This window comes from Hydra viridissima, unplaced genomic scaffold, assembly GCF_058129835.1.
Source record: "Hydra viridissima isolate aposymbiotic clone 2 unplaced genomic scaffold, HvirCarnegie_v1 scaffold_6, whole genome shotgun sequence".
Classification (NCBI taxonomy): domain Eukaryota; kingdom Metazoa; phylum Cnidaria; class Hydrozoa; order Anthoathecata; family Hydridae; genus Hydra; species Hydra viridissima.
Window position 1 is genome coordinate 7,787,474 of NW_028324305.1, and position 12,625 is coordinate 7,800,098.

Genomic DNA, 12,625 nt, shown 5'->3' on the forward strand with positions numbered 1-12,625 from the left:
TAACTTTTAAAATCTTATCAACTTAAAAAAAAAAAACTTATACTTAAGGAACAGTTGTGTAAAGAAAATCTAAAAAAATGCAAAATAATCATAAACCTGAGTTAAAGCCTCTTTCATTGCCTGCCAATCTGGTATACGCCATGCACTCTCTAAAACTATTAGGTCATTAGACTGTGCTTTAGATTTTCCAAATTCAATCAAAACATCCCACTGACCTAGCTCTTTTGCACAGCGAACCCAGCGATCTTCCCATAATTGGTGCTCTGAAAGTAGCCTTGGATCAAGTCGACTGTTGTTTGACTGTTCTCGTGCTTTTGACATTGCACCTTCATAAGATGTTTGTGCATGTTCAAATAGGCCTTGGAGTTCAAAAGAGAGCGCAGTTAAAGTTTCTTGGAATCTTGCTTTGTGCTGCCACAACCCAGCTACCATGTCATCTTCTGAGAGCAGCTCATACATTTCAGCTAATGATTCAAATGTCTCTTGCACAGGTATTTCAGAAACATCATCTTCATAAAGTCCTAAGTAATTGTAAAAAAGAAAGAAACTAGATCAAACATTCTAAAAAAAAAAAAAATTTTTCTTTCAAACTGCTAAGTAAATTTTTAGAATAACATGCTAACAATCAACTCACCAAAATCTAACCATGGCTGTTGAAGAGGAAGCTGTGGATTAACAGAAACCATATCATCGCATGCTAATGCCATGTTCTCTAACATTAAAGCACTTTGATGCCATAAGTTATGAGTTTTACCTAGATACTTCAAAACACAAGGGCGAATATTCAGACCAACACACCGTGACATACCTTCCACAAGTGTATTGATTGCACTCCGGTAGCCTTCTGTTTGTGCTAAGTGACTACCACTACATAAAAATGGACCAAACTCACCACAAAGAACTGTTTGGTATCGTTCATCTAACAACTCCCATAATTGTGGAAAAATATCAACCCAAATCTTATGAGCAAGTAAAGTACTTCTATGGCAGAGCTGTGAAATAGCATTTATAAACGGAGCTACTTTAACATCTTGCAACTGATTAAGAAACTTTCCATGCACTTGTGACAATTGGAGCAATAAACAATTAAAATCAGTTTTTATATCTAAGTTAACATCATAAACATCATTTAATTTTTCTAATATTGAATTAGTTGAACAAAGACAAAAGAACTTATCTTCATCAAAATATTGATCAGATGTTTTAATTGATACTAACAATTCTCCTTTCCGTTCAATATTTCTCTTCTGGTTATACTTATCTAAAATTTTTAATGCTTCTGGCTGATTTGATTCTTGAAGTACAGATAAACAGGAAGGTAGCCTGCTGTAATTACTACTACATACTACTTTTCTATCAACCTGAACTGTGTTAAAAAGAAGTTCTAAACATTGTTTTATCCAATACTGGTTACCCATGTGCTCCCAATTTTGTGTAGATATAATATACATAAGGCGATCATAAATTCTTTTCTTAATGCTTTTATCAAAAACATCCATGAACTTCATTCTTATTGATGGATTTACACTACGAAGTCCAGCCAAAAATGCTGGCTCCAACCGTGCAGTCAGCTCACTGCCACTGAGAGATTTATCCCTATATTAATATTATGTAATTATATCTTTAATTAACTTATATATACATTCATAATATCAAAAAGTTCTAAATTTATATATCAACAAGTTCTAATATTAAACCATAATGTTCATACAAACTTTGTTGTAATACTTTATAGTATATACGTTACTATTGTTTTATATGTTATTTACATAATCAATTATGTTAAATTTATATGCATCTTTAATAAAATCATCTTCACAGATTACACTAATAATTAGCTCCTAATATATTATGCAAACTTACTTATAAACATAGTTAACTATCTCTAGAAACTGACTGTGAAGTTCTAGATCATCTGCAAACCGCTTTTCAAAATTTAACATCATTCGATAAAGTATTAGGGATTTTTCACGAATAGATGGAACTATACTTTGGCTTGTAGTATTCTATAAGTAAAAGGTTCTTTGAGAAGTTGATATAAAAAAAACTAAAACTTTAGCAACTTTAAAAGTAGGTAATGATCAAAGTTGTTTTCACCATTAGAAAATGAAGAAAAAAAAAATAGAAAAAAAAATAAATAAAAAATACATATCTGTATTTTCATGAAAAACATAAATATTTATAAGTGTTGAAATAAACAAACTTACAACTTTTACCCTGATCCATTCATCTACTATTTTAATCATAGCTTTCAGCAATCTTGCTTCAGGTGATTTTTCAATAAGCGAGGTAAGAACAGTTAGAAAAACTTTTCTCATGTCTCCTTGCATTGCACAAATTCTTGTTTTAGCAAGCTCTAATGAGATTATTAATAAATCAGTCAAACCTCCACTTTCACCAGCTTGTCCAGTAATATGTTCCTTTTGCATTTTTTGCATGGCTTTCATGAATGGAATAAGAAATTTGTCCAAGTAGCAAGGACTACTTGAGCAAGCAGCTTTGAGTAAATTAATTGGAACATTTAGTGCAGTAGTTGAAGAACTAGTTTCATAACTCACCAATCCTTCATAAATAATATTTCCAATACTGCTATACAAGCTTTCAAATTCATCTTCTTTATTTCCAAATAAGCCAGATTCAATAGGAAATAAACCTAATAATTTCTCTAACATTAAGTGAACACCTTTCACTACTTTTGCATTCTGGCATGCCATGCAGACAATTATGCCCCTCTGAATGGGCTTAAACATGGCAAGGATTTCTTGTTTATTTAAAATGGTGCACATGTATGTTAAAATCTCTAGAGCAATTGAGATATTTGAAAAGTTGGAGTTAGGAGTGGATTCAAGTACAAGGAAAAGTTTTTCGAGCCAGACAACACGTAACTCAGCTTCAGGCCAACAATCAGGTTTTAAACATGCTTGAAGCAACTTGAAGCATCTTTTAGAAAGGGTCTCTGCAGGAGAACTTCCTGTGGATGCACTATTATCATTCACTTGACAAGCAATACGGAAAAGAAAGTTACTAACAGCATCAACAATATGCTTTTCAAACTTTTCATGTTTTTCACCTTTGGGAAGCTGAAAAAGTTATTAAAACAATTAAATCTTTTAGTTTACTTAATAGCAATAGAGAAAATTGTTTTAGAATAATACTTGTATGCATAAATAATTTTAATGCAAGAATTAATTTATTACATTAAATGTAGAATGGTTAAACTATTTTTCTATTAAAAATGTAATAAGAAATTGTTTGTTGATGGGAATCAGCAACTAAAATACCACATTTTTTGGTAATGGTTTTCCAAAATTGATGTTATTTGAGTCTGGTAATGAATAATATAAAATCTTTTCTCATTTCCCAAATTTTGGTCCTATGCAATTTTATAATATCTTTCATTAAAAAAAAAAAAAAAAAAAAAAAAAAAAAAACCAGCAACTGAAACCTCACTTGTTTTTTGAAGGAGATATTCAGCAAATCTTAACACATGCAAAAAATTTTGGTTGAAAGTAAAATAATTAAGCTCTTTAGACACTAAAATTTTTATCATGTTAAAGTTTGAGAAGTCAAATATAAACAAGTTATAAAAGTCTTAAACATACAATAGTAGTACGTGGTCTTTTAGGTATTCCTAGGTCTATATTTTCAGTACTTGGTCTCTTAATCCCTCCAGCAACTACTTTTATAGGAGTTTCTCCAGCTTGCTCTTCTTCATGGTGGCGCCTTTCCCATTCAACAATAACCTCAGCAAGATCAACAGCTAGTTTACGATGCTCAATTGTAGCACTCTGTGTGAACCCTAATCGTTGCATGGAATTAATCATATGCTGAACAAGATCCATGCGTACAGGATAATACACATCATGGTGGTGAACAACTAAGTGCCTAAAAATTTTTAAAATTTTATATTCATTAAAGAAAAACAAAATACTCAAACATTATGGATGATTTTTGTGTGCAGATCTTAGAAGTTGAAATTTAAAGAGAAATTTTATATTGAAACAGTTTAAAAAAACACTACAATTAATATTCTTCATAGTGATAAAGCCAAACTTTCCTCTTAAAAAATAATTTCCAGTTACAAAAATAGATTTTACAATTACAATGGTAAAACCAAACCACATTTAACAAAAATATGGAATCCAATATTTGGATCTAACTGCTACACAACATCTTACTATATTCATGGTCAGGAATAAAATTTCCTGTTTTTTAATCAGATTACACTGGTTAACAGTTATTTTTAATTAGATTTAGCACATCTGGTTTTTATTATTTCCATATCATTAAAAAAAAAAAGGTAGCTTTAGAGGCTACCAAAGTAAAGTTATGGACTTTAAGAAAATATCCCTTTTTTCATATCTTTAGTATATATAATAATAAAACAAACTTTTTGTAATGAATTTTGAAACAGTTACTTTTTTTTTTCCAAGAAAACCATTTAAACAAACAACTAATTGTAACAAAAAACGTTTAGATAAATACTTAATATCTCCATTTTGATTGCACAGACTTTCTTTCATGAGCCTACACCCAGCATAGTTGTTATATTACCAATAATAATGACATTCAAACAAATACACTTTAAAGGACACTCTGCAACCCAGAATTTTAAAGTTGTTAAGCATAGTTTTTAAAATTTGTCTGCTCTGCTGTTTTCAAGAAAACCTAAAACAACTTTAGAGCTGTCTCAGGTTTGACATTCATGAATGTTATGCAACTGTGAAAAACTTTATCTTGAGATTACTTAGGAAAAAGTACTTTTAATATCGAAAATCTCTGAGTCTTGTCGAAGAGCTTTAAAAAAATTCTTCATAAGACTATTTAGATTCCATAATTAGTTCCCATTTGAACTCTGCTTAACCCATGAGTACAGTTGGTAATGTGCTGTCTGTTTTACTGTTCCATAAGCAAAGGCAACAAGTTATTAGTATCACTGTCTTGCATTCCCATCATAAAGCCAGTCATTTAAAACTTTTTCATCACAAATTAGGTGCACTTTTTATACTTTGAACTCTCAATCACCGTTTTCACACTCATTTAGTTTTCATATTTTATTGATGTAATATGATGTACACACTGCCTAGGAACCACATAAGTGATATACCACTTTTTTAACATTCCTTATCCCTACCCTTAATTAATAAAATACACTTTCTCCTTTTTTAGTCATAAAAGGTTATTTTGGTAATCCTGTTAATTCCACATAAAACATTTTTAAAAAATAAAAAATTTCAATAGAAAGTATTTGTAATTAATTTTAAACATTAGAAACTATTTTAAATACAATTTACCAAAATGATTTTTAATATGTTAAAATGGTCAATAATTAGACATTTTATCATGAAATATTATCATATTGATAAAAATTTATTGATTTATTTAACATTTTTATGTAGCTAATTAAACAACTTATACGTTGTATTTTGCCACTTAAGAAAAAACCTAATTTTAGTTTTATATGTGAAATCCTTAAGAAAAAACCTAATATCATTTTAATTTTATGTGAAATCCTTGAATTTTAAAAAAATAAATCTATTATTATTCCAGGTACCTCTTTACACAATTTCTTACACATTTTATTAAAACCATTCTTAGGATAATAAAAAATTTATTAATATAAAAAAACTACTTATCTAAAAGTATTTATAAAGTTACTAATAAAGAATATAATTAAAAACACTTACAAAACATGGACAAGTTGACTCAGTGTGTGGCCTTCCTCAATTATAATCTTTTTAGTCCAATGTGCAAGCATGGCATTACCATCTTCCATTCGAGTTGGCATTACTGGAGTCAAAATATCAAGTCCTTGGCGAACAATTTGTCGAGCCTCTTGGCCATGAGCTTTTAACAATCCATGGAAAACCTAAACATAATTTTACTTTCTTAGTACAAATTTGTTAGTATTAAAAACTTCAGCTTTGTCTAATTAAAAAATTCTGACTCAAAATTTTATTACAAATTATTCAAAAACTTAAACAAAATGAAATATTTCATTAATTAAAAAGCATAAGAATGAAGACATAAGAAACCTGCAAAACAAACTTTTTATGAATAGCAAACTTGATAATAATATGAGCTTGTAAATAGAAACCATAGTATTTTGTAGCTGGATCTACACATTGTTTAGAAAGTAAACAAGGCCAAGCGAAGATATACAACCGCTTAAGTTTCACACCTTGTTTACGATTAGAAACATCATGGATATGAGCACCTGCATACTCAACTAATAGTGCTGAAAATTGTAACAGTAAAATCCGTATGGAGTCCTAAAATAAAATCAAAATTTATTTTGTCTTTCCCCCTAAAAGTTTTAATAAATCATTTTTAAAACTAACAAATCTCAATATTTATAAAAAATTTAAAAAATATACATTTAGTAAAATTGATTAAAAAAAGCATACTGGAAATGCAACTTCTGGATCAATAACTTTATTTAAGAAAACACTGATCACATTGTTCGGACTATCTTGCTCTGGACTTGGTGGGCCTCCAATTAATTCATTGGTTTCATTTTTCTTGAAACTATCTTCAAACATTGGAATGACTAGATGCATTAGAATCATTGCTTTTAGAGTTTGAGGAAATGATTGGTTTAGAAAACATTCAACAAATTTAAAAAAGACGTTTCTCTTTTCCTCCACTGTGTAACTCTAAATAATAAAAGAAAAAGATAAGTAGGCTTTTTTTTTAGCATGGAAAAAAGTTAATTTTGCTTTTACAATAGAAAAGGTTTTGTTCTTTTTTTTAAAAATAGAGAAACAAATGAAACTTATGAACTATTAATCATAACAGTTTAAGCAAATATCTAAAAGGCCATTTTCTAAAAATAGTAAACAAATAATAAATCTTTGTTTTTGTCTTTCAAAATTTACTTTTAGTAAAAAATATTGAAACTAATTTTTATACCATATTATCTTAAACGCTGAAAAAAAAATGTCTACATACCTTGCATATATTCTCTAGAAACCTTTTTAAAAAATGAAAACTTGACAAAGAGATGATTGTGTAGACTTTGAGAAGTTGAAATAAAACATCAGTTTCATTTGATTTGTGACTGACATATGCCAACAAACATTTAGCAACCAATTTAACTTCTCTCCAATATTCATTGTTGCCATCAATACTTTTCTCAAACAAAGGATGACTGTTCCAGATTCTTCTCAGATGAGTGACTATTAAAGGTTGTTGAGATAGCCACTCTGAATTAAACTTAACAAGCATTCGAACAATGAGAACACCTTGAAATTGTAAGTTATGACGCTTTATTGCTAATGCAAGCTGATCTTCATTCAGCTGAATGAAAAGAAAATGAATTTTACTTTTAATTCTTTATAATTTTTCTTATAAAATTAAAAAAAAAAAAAAAAAAAAAAAAAAAAAAAAAAAAAATAAAAAAAATTCTTTAACTATAAAAACCTGAGGTAATGTTGCTAAAAATGTGCTATTGACCAATCTTACAGCATTTCCTTCAAGTGCTGATCGAAATGGTTTAGCATCTTCTCTTCTTAGAATGCAAATAAATAATCTATTAACCAAAGGATCAGAAATATTTGTAAGAAAGTGTTCAACAGCTTGCTGAGGATAATGAAGAAGAAAAGCTACTAAAGGTTTGCGAAAGGGACTGCAAACTTCTAAAACTAAAGCTCTCTCTGTTTTCACAGTCAAAGCAATAAGTGGTTCAATTAGCTTTGTTGAGGCAGCAGGAACAAGATGAAACATATTCATAATAGCTCCACATATCTTTATCTCCTCAGTACTTCGCAAAGCTGGCTTAACTTGCTGGTGATTTTGTGTATTTGCTGTTGATACTGCTGTATCAGTCCATCTACGAAGATGTGCTAAAAGTTGCTCACAAAGTTTTTCATTGAACAGTTCAGGAAATAATTCCATGAAACAAGTAAGCTTCTAAAATAATAGTCTAAAAACATCTATACAAATGCTAAATTTTCAACACTGTCGTAAAAGAAACCTTTAATAATTACTGCAATTAAATTAAGGTATAGAAGTAATACAAAATTTACTTGCATACATTCAAGACACTCATACTAAGACTTCTGTAATCTCCTAGCATCAATAACAAAGGGCGAATATTCACAGAAACAAGTTCTTTTACAGATTCAAGTGCACCACCAGCAATAAACTTTTGCATGTTTTCTTTACCAGCTTGCATAACTTCTGGTGATAAAGAATTTATAGCTTTCACCAACACATTAAAGATTTTTTCACGTGCTTGAACTATGTAGTGACATGCTGTCAATGCAGCCAGGGCACTAACTCGCAGCTGTGTAAACGAAGTAACTGATTTATAGCAAGGGAGCTTTGTCAGAGTAGCATCATCAGCTTCGCAAAGTGTGTAAAGCTATATAAAGGGAAAATAGAGCACTAAAGACTTAAAAAACTTTAAGAAGACTGTCTTTTTATAAGACAATTGCATTGGTCTTTTAATACCAAAGGATTACTTAGAATGCCTAGGTTAAACACAGTGTGTCAGACTCAATTGATGCTCATAATACAGCAGGATCTGAAGTATTAAGTCTTTCAAACTATTCTGTCTAAATTTTTCAACATTTAAATGAAGAAGGCACTATAAATATTTCACCCTCAACATCCCTTTGACTGTTATCAAGGTATTGCATAAGTCCACTTATATCAATTCAGTTATCAGGCTTGTAAGGGTTGAATGGAATTTCTTGCTTAGGCTATTGTCTTTTAATTTGTTCAGCATAAAATTAATGAGAATGTCAGCTGAATACAAGCTATTATCCTGATGAAAAAATGATATTATGGGAACTAGAGCTGTAATAACCACTAAAAATATTATTCCTTTATTATGTGATAGACCAATAGAATTATCTTTGTTTAAGTAAACATCAATTAATGCATTTTGTATACAACTTTTTACTTCATAAAATTGCTCAAGTAGTTACAGAAGACTGCTCTACCTTGTCTTGCAGTCCATTAATAGGGGCATTTGTTTTCTAACTTCAGACTTTATATATTTCTGTAAGATGTCATTTTTGGGAAGTGATTGTCTAAAATTGTTATCACATTTCATACCTTTTTAAAACTGGCCCATTTTGAATTTCAGCTAGATCACATTGAAGTCTTTTATTTCCATCATTGCAGTACAGTAAATCTTCCTCAATTTCCTGCTCCTCAAACAAATCACTGTCAGAAACTTAATCTTCAAATTCTGGCATTATTACTAACAGCTTTGTTGCACAAATCTAGACTATAACTTTTAAACTTTTTTCTTCTAATAATTTAGTACACTTTTCTGTTGGCATTGAGCCTATTATTTGCATTAAATCTAAACCCTAGAATTTTGCCTATGAACATTTTGAAGTGACATCAATTCATCGAAAGATAATTTTCTAACCAAATCAATTTATCTTCAATGCAATGAATTAAACCTCTTATTTTTTTGCTGTACTTTGCAACATAACTGTATTTACTGACACCAAACTTTTTTATGTGATAAGTGCTTAATATTGCAAAAATGTTGTGAAAATATTGTAAAAATATTGTAAAGATATTGTGAAAATAGAAACTTGTTTTATAAATGTCACCATAGCATCAGATTTTAAATGATAACATAATCTCTTTTCACCTTTCGGTATAATAAAAATTCCACACTTAAATTTATTCAAACAAAACACATCATTATCCTATAATAATTAAATTAGACCGAAAAAGTTAATTGCCCTAACATAGAGTAACAATTTTTTAACAGCAATTTTTTTAACAGTTAAACTAATAAATAACTAGAATTTCTTTAAAAGCAATAGTTTTAGAAAATCAAAGAAAAACTGCATATCCAAGAATTCCAAGAATCCCAGGATTGATACTCACAATCCCAACATTTTGGGACTAAAAATACTGGGATCGCATAACTTTTGGATTGCAATCACTAAGGAGTACAATATTTAATCTTAAGCACAAGTATAAGAAAACCAACCTCTGTGAAGAAAACTTTATGTTCAACAATAGAAAGATCCATTGTAAATAATCTAGGACTAAGTGATGTACAAAATGTATTTCCATCCATTAGTGCTATTTGCGTATTGATTGGTTGATGACGAAGCAAATGTTTTTTTGGTGGTATCATATCTTCCAATAAGGACTTGTGAGGCTCCATTAAGCTGTAAACTGTCTTTTTAGTTACATCAGAGAGCACTTGCAGAGAGTGGCGAGCCTATAATTTGTGAAAATGAGAGAAATGTCTCAAAGAAAATAGATCATAAATTAAATTTATGCAGATGTATTGAAAATTTAAGCAATTTAAAAACATTACTGTGTTTTTGTAAAATTATAAACCAATTTTTTTTTATCATTAGGAATGGCAAAACAAACAAAGCATTTGAACAAATAGAACTTAGAAAAGCTATAAACTTACCTGTTCACGCACTGTATGATTTGGAGATACAACTTCACGAACCATATTCTGTACCACAATAGGAAAACATTGATCTTGCAATGAACTAGCTTTGATAGACTGACCATTGCATTTGCGCAATAGTTCTTCAAGAATCCTCTTTGCAGATTCAACTGCTCCAGATGACACCTAATGTTATTAGAAAATTAAAACAACTTTTCATTATTTTTCATGCATTTGATTGACAAAAAGTTAAAGTAGTACCACAAATGAGATTTTTTTATATAAAAGTTTAAATTTTACACAGTACCTCATTTGTAAGATCCATCATTACAAACATAAGTGCACTTATAAACATTGGTTGATGCTCAATGACCCATTCAATAGGCATGGTGTTCATTAAAAACTCAATCACAGAACAACCACCACTTTTTGCAAACCAGGCACGTTCATAGCAACAACCACACAACTTCTCTAATTATAGAAAGAAAAACATTTACTCATTAATGTTTCAAATACTTTTAAATCAAACATAATGATACATAACGAAATATAAAAAAAACATAACGAAATGATAATCACTAAGTGATTATGTTTGGATAAAATTTAAACATCAACTTTATTTTTATACGCAAAATATTATTGTATACAACCTCACATTTATCATTTTTTCAAAATCAACTTGACAGCAAGCTTTCTATATAAACTCTTTAATTTAAAAAAACTAAAAAATTTAATTGTTTTTTGTTCTTAAAGCCTAATTTTAAAGATTTCAAAATTATTAGGCATTATTAGGTAAGTTCTCATTTGCTCAAATGGTTAGGGTTAAGGGTTAGAAAAATCTAAATTCCATAACTTAGTGAACTAATAAATTTTTAATTTGCTACATAAATTTTCTATTCTTTAAAATAGCAGAAATACACAAATTTCAGAACAAAAGAGTTTTAATTTGCTTTTATTTGTTTCTAATTACTATTGAAAAACTTTTTATGCTCCTCACAGGTGTACCTAGAATACTTAAAAAGAAAAGTTATGTACTAAGGTATTTATAGAAGTACTTCTTCAAAAGCCTGAGAAGAAGGTTGGATCTGAATATGTGAATTATATTAAATGAGAGGACGTGAAGTTATTTAATACTCAGGGTTTTAAATGCTACCTTTTATTTTATCATCTATGGAGGAATCTCAGAAATATCTATTAAAGAATCTCAGAATTATCTATAGAGGACTCTTAGAATTGGAATAATGCAAACAATATGAAAAAAAAAAATCAGGATGTATTAAAGTTTTCTTTCTTAATGTGAAATGTGAAAAACAAAAAATTACAATTCTTCAGTATTTTTTTAGAAAATATGAAAACTTTGAATTGAAATATTATTCAAAATTTATAATTTAGAGGTCTGAAAATATACAGTATTGTGAATAAGTTTAAGCCCACCATAAGTTTATCATTATTTTTGATTTTATCGTAAAAATATAAAGGACTTATGAAGTAAAAAAAATCAGGTTTATAGACATATATTATAAACAAAAATCTCTAGAAATAATTTGATAAAATGATACAAAAAGAAAAAGCAATTAATACTTCGTATGTCCGCCTTTTTGCGTTGATCACAGAAGCGAATCTCCTGGGAATTGATTCATATAAATTTGTAACAAAATTTTGTGGAATATTGTCCCACTCTCTTTTTGATATTCGAAAACATTCTTCAACATTTTTGGGGTTATATTCAGCCTTTTTTTTATCCAAATAATCCCAAACATGTTCAATAATGTTCAAATCTGAACTTTGAGGAGGCCAGTTCATTACTTCGAGAACTCTCTCCTCACACATGTCCTGTAAATATTTTTTGGCCACTCAGGAACAATGTTTGGGATCATTGTCTTGCTGTAGAATGAAATTATTACCAATTAGTCTCATTCCAGATGGTATTGGACGATGACTTAAAATTTCTTTATACTGTTCTCCTGTCAGTTTGCCATCAATTCTGATTAAATCACCTACTCCAGATGATGAAATACAACCCAAAACTAAAACAGAACCTCCTCCATGCTTGATTGTTGGATGTAGACAATCAGGGTGATAAGCCTCTCCTACCCTTCTTCTTACATAATGTCGTCTTCTACTACCAAACAATTCAAATTTTGATTCATTTGTGTATAGTACACGGTTTAACATTCCTTGCGTCCAATTATTATGCTGTTTTGCATACTTAAGTCTTTTTCTTTTTGCCACGACGTAGTA

The 12,625-nt window shown here is 29.4% G+C and overlaps 1 protein-coding gene across 5 annotated transcripts in view; it reads right to left on the reverse strand.

Moving 5' to 3' along the window:
• The window catches only part of LOC145190308 (transformation/transcription domain-associated protein-like), a 101,074-nt gene that overhangs the window by 7,352 nt on the left and 81,097 nt on the right, over positions 1 to 12,625 (reverse strand). For 4 of the 5 annotated variants that reach the window (XR_016453306.1, XM_090090249.1, XM_090090248.1 and 1 more), the window contains exons 30-43: positions 10,692 to 10,855; positions 10,403 to 10,570; positions 9,965 to 10,201; positions 8,036 to 8,365; positions 7,423 to 7,911; positions 6,952 to 7,299; positions 6,408 to 6,656; positions 6,036 to 6,272; positions 5,688 to 5,869; positions 3,603 to 3,885; positions 2,208 to 3,080; positions 1,864 to 2,006; positions 635 to 1,596; positions 97 to 521 (exon numbers count right to left, since the gene is read on the reverse strand). Coding sequence is in view for 4 of the 5 variants with exons in the window: in XM_090090249.1 (XP_089946375.1) it covers positions 97 to 521; positions 635 to 1,596; positions 1,864 to 2,006; positions 2,208 to 3,080; positions 3,603 to 3,885; positions 5,688 to 5,869; positions 6,036 to 6,272; positions 6,408 to 6,656; positions 6,952 to 7,299; positions 7,423 to 7,911; positions 8,036 to 8,365; positions 9,965 to 10,201; positions 10,403 to 10,570; positions 10,692 to 10,855 (5,090 nt within the window). In the remaining variant the exon portion in view is untranslated. Of the gene's footprint in view, positions 1 to 96; positions 522 to 634; positions 1,597 to 1,863; positions 2,007 to 2,207; positions 3,081 to 3,602; positions 3,886 to 5,687; positions 5,870 to 6,035; positions 6,273 to 6,407; positions 6,657 to 6,951; positions 7,300 to 7,422; positions 7,912 to 8,027; positions 8,366 to 9,964; positions 10,202 to 10,402; positions 10,571 to 10,691; positions 10,856 to 12,625 lie in introns of those variants that run through there. The other variant, XM_090090250.1, reaches the window with a different exon arrangement.